The sequence below is a fragment of the Malurus melanocephalus genome, unplaced genomic scaffold (assembly GCF_030028575.1).
Source record: "Malurus melanocephalus ecotype Western Australia unplaced genomic scaffold, MMel_1.1 scaffold_20, whole genome shotgun sequence".
Taxonomy (NCBI): domain Eukaryota; kingdom Metazoa; phylum Chordata; class Aves; order Passeriformes; family Maluridae; genus Malurus; species Malurus melanocephalus.
In genome coordinates, this window is record NW_026623252.1 from 515,096 (window position 1) to 522,046 (window position 6,951).

Below are 6,951 nucleotides of genomic sequence, written 5' to 3' on the forward strand. Positions count from 1 at the left end.
TATTGTGTCTCCTTGTGAGTAAATGTTGTTTTGTTTACTTTGGGGTTTTTTAAACAACAGTAAGTCACAGCTCATCATAAAGTAGACGAATGCTGGGGGAAAAGCATGTGTTCTTGCTCCAAAAATGTGTGGAAAAATAAAAGGGTTGGACTAGTATTTGTTTATAAGGGACTGGCCAGACAGAGCCAAATTAGGAAGGCTCACTCCCTCTCCCATGTTTACATTTGAATCACAAGTGAGCAAACAAACAAAAAAACAACTCACTTTCCACCGACACCAGGCAGCATTAAAGAATCTGCCCTATAATCAACTATTAACTGCATTAAGATATTAAATAATAGAAAATGCTCCAGACTGATTTTGTGGGATTCTTTAGACTCAYCCCTTCCTACATTTTAAGATGCATCTACTCAATGGCTTTGATTTTTGCAGAGAATAATTGTTSCTATTGTCATGCCTAAATGCCATTGAAAAAAAGCAAACATTGCAATTGTCACCAGTTAGTAGCATCAGAGACTTGGAAGCTGGTCAGGTCCTACACAAAACCCCTGTGCTAAAGCAAGAGGCCACTCACTACTCAGTGTCCTCTAGATYCACCACTCAGAGTTTACCATTTTTTTCAACAGTGAATCCCTGCTGATAGGAAGGTCAGGAAACCTGAACCTTCCCAGAGCCTAAGGAAAGGCAAGACTTCTGGGATTTCAACCTGTGYCTTGAAAAGGTGCAATTATTTTAAAGACTTCAAAAGCATCTGTGGTTTTGAAAGTACAGGAGCCAACTTGTTGTTTTCCAGTTAGCAGCATGGTACAGCAACATGTCAGCAACACCGCTTTCCAAATGTGAGCAACATGTTAAAATTAACGTTGTGTATCTCGGAGCTAAGAGATTGCCACGGATATTTGCATCAGAAAATATTCAAGGCAAAGGCTCTCCTCAGACTCACTCTTTAAGGCCTTGATCTGAAAAAACTAAACAAGTGTACTAATTTAACCATGGTAATAGCCTAATTACATCCAACAGAATACCGATGTGTTTGAAGCTTACCATGCATTTAATAAGCTTTTACAGTACAAAAGTCTGCTCAGTAAYAGCTCAAGCAGAAGCTTGCCCCAGTTTAAATCTGCTGCATGCTGGACTCCAGCTCCTGCTATTTTTTGGACCAGATGATGGACTCACATGGAGCCTGATGGACATAGGAATGCTGTATCTCACTGCACGAGGCTTGAGACCTCTCTGAATTGCTCTGGAAATGCACTTAAATTATGATAGCTTCCTGTTAACTCACTAGAACAAGCCTGCTGGTAATGCTTTCAGCCAGTGCTGTTACAGGCAGCCTCGTAAAAATAAACCAAGTTGTTTGATTTCAAACAAATAAACTCTAGGAGTAGAACACAGCCATGATTTTACTGTTCCTCACACTTTACTGGCTTATTCTGTTGTCTTCTGAGTGGCTGGTTCTCAATCATGGTCTAAGTAATGTTTATTAATTATTAAAATTAAATWAGGCAGAATTTATTTTKCCAGTTTAATATTTTAATGACTTAGGGCTGTTGAGCTTCTCTCACAGAAAAGATGTGAACATTTTCAACTTCCAAACTCTGGTCAAAAAAGACATTAGCAGATCCACAGGGAATAAAAACCGCCGAATAAAGTAACAGGTGATTTTTTGCTCTTARCTAATACAACTCTGGCCTAGCAACYCAACCCTACAAACTCTGCAGCATTAAAGACAAAAAACAGTGTATTGSAATAGTTCTATTAAATTCTGCATCTATAAGATAGAATTGAAAAATTACCCTCCAGATACTGATAATATACAATATGGCAAACAGAACTGCAGAATGTCTTTTTACCAGTATTTAAAACAAACCTATGGTAAGTATTGTTTATTTTATATGCTATTAGATAACTTGAAATCAATGGACATTTACCCTGATCATGCAGGATCACAACTGCAGTATTCATCAGGAAATGTTTTAGAAGTAGTTTAATACTTTCTTCCTGTAGGGAATGGATATTTATAATAGAAATTCTCATAAAATACATTTTTATGTCCACCACAACATATTTACTTTAGTTGATGTGGGAATACAAAAATACTCTACCGAGTGTAAAAGAGCTGAAGACAACAGACAGCCTGAACAACAGATGGCACTTTCAGAGGGCACTAGCGTGACAGTATTTGAACTCCATGGAGTTTCCATAAAAGTAGAAGCATGCCCTAGGACTTATAGCTATAAATAAATGAATTTATTTACTAATTAATTAATACCCCTGCAGCCATAACCAAGCTGGATGGGAGTCATGAAGCTGTACTACAGGGCAGCCACCTGAAGCTCATGAGATCATCTTCTCCTCAAGGCTTATGGCATTGAGTTCAGAGTTTGATTCCAGTTTTAAATAATTTGTGGCTGCCTCCCTTGGACCCAGGGACCACTATCTCCATTCTACCCCTGGAGTCCCCCCTGTACACATTTTTAACCACAGAAGAAGCCTACACACATATATGGAGGTCACTGTTAACCAAAATAACAGATTCTTGTGTTTGGTCTCTTTGGTCCTGTAACCAACCAACTGTATGTATTACCTAGGATAAATACCTTGAAATGGTTTGGTTTACATCCTGAAAGACATTTTAAGGATTGGAAAAAAATCACCTGTGGTTGTGTGTGACTCCAAACAACTGATTTCTCTCTCCAGAGAGCAATTTTTCCATACAAGTTTCAATACTTTTTGAGATTATAAACTGCAAGACAGCAGCCACAGCAAGGAAGATGAATTACAAAGACAGACTACTGTAATTTGGCATCAATAACATAAGGCCYAAAAAAATAACAGAGTAAGTGCATTGAAAGTTCAGAACCACAGGCAAAACAAAGAGTTTGTAGCAAACAAAATTCTAGAAACTGCTACAACTATAAAAAATCTTTGGGAAAAGCTTCATAGCCACCAAGTATGAGCCCTGACATGCAATGTCCAAGCAGTCAAGCCAGTATTAATCAATTAAAACAACAAAAAGCATGAAAATGCAGAAGGAGAACCAGAGATTTGGAATGTCATTGCATAGCACTGACCCACACGGTAAGTCTTGAGTTTCTTGTTTGCCATCTGGCACAAAAAGACCAGACAGCAGTTGGTTCACTCAGACAGTACTCCAGCAACAAAAAAAAACCCTTCCAGAGAGCTGCCACGGAGCACTCCAGCAGCAGATTAGCTATTGTTAGGAGACTGTGCGTATTTGAAGGATATTTCAGGCAATAGAAACTGCAGTGGGAGAGGATAATGCTTCATCCGACAGCCCAAACACCACAGATGTMTTTTAACCATACTGCTACATTTTCTGAAGTTACTTTTTGCTAAGAGTTTGGAGGCAATTCTTCCACACGAGCCTGTTCCCGAGCAATTCATTACTCAGATTTATTTCCCTAAAATAAATAGCAGATTACAACTGGATAAGGAGGCCCTAGCCCCACAGGTACCCAGCGTTCCTGRGGGAGCACATGCTGAGCACAAGCCGGGCTATCACATACCCAGAGCTCTATTCCTTCATTTCCCATCACCACCTCACCAAAGGTTCATTCACAAGCATTTCTTCTCATTTTATTTAATTAAAAAAGTAAGTAACTTACAGTGACCTGTTTTCTCATTACCTAAATCCACCTTTTCCTTTGTTCTCTCTTGCACCTTTCACTCCCCTCTGAGCTCAGGTTTTCCCTAGGCCTTCTCATGAGGAAAAGAACTGTGGCCTTCCCCATCCTTCTCCTACTTTGTACCTRTACCCCTCACACACTTCTCTCCCCCTCCCAAATAACCTCATCTCAAAGCCCTGCAYTCAGGAGTCACTGTCATTCCATCTTTTCTACCAAAAAGTAACTCTGATGTTCTCCGCTGAGAGGCTTTTACAGAGGGCCAAAGCTTTGTGCTCCATGTTCCTACCAGCTGACCAAAGGTTTGTAGCTCTTTCTTCCTGCTACATTTCGGGAGTTTTCAATCAAAAACTTCATAAAGCTTTAAAGGACTAATTCTGTGTGAAACAAAACGCAGGCAGAGGACAAACATGTAAGGATCACCTGCAGAGACAAACCATCAGGGGAAAAAAAATCTCTCAGTGACCTCTCCTGGAGAGTAGGGCAGAAAAAAATTCATTTCAGGGGAGTATCAAGTTACTCCAGAATGRGACAGTAACCAAAAGGTCCAAGGAACTTTCTCCCCTGAAATGTACTCAGCTCGAGGCTTGAAGATACACCACATAAAATTATCTCAAAACCACAACTTCATCATCTGACTTGATCCAGCACTTTTCTATTTGCTGTGAAATTCTACTGTAGCACAGTCATCTTTATTTCTAGACAGTGTGGTGGCACAACTCTGACGGAGAATCAAAACAAATGCAAGTTTTGCACAGAAGCAATTCTATGCTGTACAAGGGGAGGCTGTCTTCAGGTTCTCCTTGGTTTATGAGGAAGCAGTGATTTTAGAAAGCTTGGAGCACAGATGAAGAGACAATGAATGCTTTATAACCAAATAGGAAGAAATGTCTTGAGTCAGAGCAGCCTCAAAATTTCTGATTTTTAGCTTAACAGATTGCTGCTTCTCCTAGTCTTGTTCTAGGGTGGAAGACACCAAGAGCCACCACACTAAAAAGGCTGTATTCTTACTGGAATTTCTAAAGATTTATTCTAACTTACACTAATAAATATTTTTGTCCTTCTGAGTCTGAAAAGCCTGTTTGCAGTGAAAGTGACCAAGCCTCTGAAACAATGGAACATCTGATTTTCCCACAGGAAYGGACTTAAATGTACTTCAGCACCTCAGAACTATTAGTCTGAGCTACCAGTGCCCTGTATCACAACCCAACGGTATCTTTACCTCCTCTAAATTAAAGAAACAGCCCAAACAGAAATAGAATTCTTGATACCTGTATCTATACCATTCATTTTAGAGGGAAGGATTTAATTTTGCTGCCCAGAGAGCCAACATCAAGAACTCTTCCTTCTCAACTCAGCAAAAACTTTGCCAGTGCAAAGTGTTAAACTGAGGGCTCTCGTGGCAGTCCCACAGCCAACACTGCCTTTGTTGTCTCCCCTCACACATTTTCTACCTCATTGAAGAGCAGGGTTGAGTTAAATTTTTTCCCAGAGTACATTTTTTTCCAGAGTATGAGCACTTCAAAGCCCATACAGTAATTTTTTATTTGAATTTGAAGTTAGCTCCAGTCTTCCCCAAAATATTTTGGTCGCTAGTAATTTTATCAGTAAATCATCAGGAGTATTGAGAATACATGGCTGCTCTTTTTTGCAAAGGGAAAAAATATTTAAAAAAATAACATGCTGTTGAAGCAGAATCCATTATGAACTGCAAGATAATACACAGTCCAAAAGTTACATCAGTGTATTCTCAGYCCTGCCAAATGCATCTTTACAGAAATTGTTTAGTGGGAAGAAGGTGATGCATCATGCCATTATTTGAAATGTACCAAATATTTCTGCAGTAGGTCTTGGATTTGCAACTGTAACAGTGAAATATTACACACATATTGCCATCTCATGGACACTACTAATACTTGTTTAAAATTCCAAGAACACAATCCCTAGCAGAAAAATATGCAGAATCCATAGCAAATAAAATTGTAAAGATTTACAACGTGAAAGCAGGAACTTCACGTTTGAAACAGTCCAAGAATCTGCCTCAGATTCTCTCGTAGTAGTTACTATTTTTATGACTTGGCTCAGACTTGCTTTAATCTCTTTATTTAGGGAGAAATTGCAAGCTTGCCAACTCTAGCAAATGTTAAGTACTTCAGTAAATTCCCCATCAATATAGGTCGTGCATTCGAGGGAAYAAGAATGTGGTGAGTAAGTTCTGCTCCATCTCCTGCAAGGGGGATTTTGGAACAAGGCGCTGATGGCAGAGAGAGATAAACAATGTGGCTAAGCCCCTCTTTCAGCTCCATCCTCCTCCCCAGACATCTGTCCACGCTGTGTTGTGCCGTGATTGAGATGTTACGTGATGCAGCTCACCCAGGCTGCCGTTATCCCACATCCCCTTCATCCGAGCAGGCAGCAGAGCACATGCCATTGCCAAGGCTACTGCGTCGTCACTCTTCCATTAAAGTTCACTAACAGCACGATGCGAGTCCGAGCAAGTCAGCAAAACCAAAGGAARCCCAATAGATGGGAAGATATCTAAGCATGGAGGATGAATTCAGAAGCAGTCCGAATAGCCTGTGCAGACTTTCCGGAGCATCTAAGCCAAAYTGCCCAAAACCGCTAAGTCCTGTCACCCCCTGAGTTTTGCTTTTAAAAAGAACTTGGCAGCCAGCAAACCAAACCGCGGATCATTTCTCAGGCTGTGCTCGAGCAAACTCATCTCTCTACCTTAACCTCTCGGGCAAGCAAACAGGCAAGTTTCGTGTCCCCCCTGCAGCTCCCCGGGCGGGACCCGCGGCTGTCCCCGCACCGGGACACAGGGCAGGCGGTCACCGGGGAGCTCCGCGCCGGGGATGCGCTCAGCCGAGCGGCGGCCGCCTGTGCCCGACCCCCCGGGCCGCGGAGCTCCGGAGCCGCGGCGCTGCGGCTCCCGGCACACGAGGGTCCCCAGCCGGCCCTCCGCCCGCAGCCACCGCGGGCAGCTCTGCGGGGACCCGCCGAGGGCACCGCCTCCCCGCCGCGGCACAGGAGGGGCGGGCGGCCCCCGGCTCCGCCGCCCGGAGCCGCCGCCGCGAGGAGGAGAAGGAGGAAAGGGGAGGCGAGGGAAGAAGCCATTACCAGAGTTTTGTTGCCGTTCTTGCTSAGGGGGCCGCGGAAAACTCCCTTGATGTTGCGAAAGTGCCCGTTGCTGAGGTGCGCGGAGCTGATGACAATGTAGTAGCACTCCATGGGGCCGGGGCCGCCTCCTCAGGCCGGGCTCGGCGGGGCTGGGCGGGGAGGGCCGGGGCCGGCGGCGCCGGGG

At 43.1% G+C, this 6,951-nt stretch overlaps 1 protein-coding gene across 1 annotated transcript in view; it reads right to left on the reverse strand.

Annotated features, from left to right (window-relative positions):
* Nucleotides 1-6,878, reverse strand: part of ZNF804A (zinc finger protein 804A) — a 143,479-nt gene extending 136,601 nt beyond the window's left edge. Inside the window, exon 1 of the mRNA XM_057389818.1 lies at nucleotides 6,768-6,878. Within this exon, the coding sequence (XP_057245801.1) occupies nucleotides 6,768-6,878 (111 nt within the window). The remainder of the gene's footprint in view (nucleotides 1-6,767) is intronic.
* Between the last annotated feature and the right edge of the window lie 73 nt (nucleotides 6,879-6,951).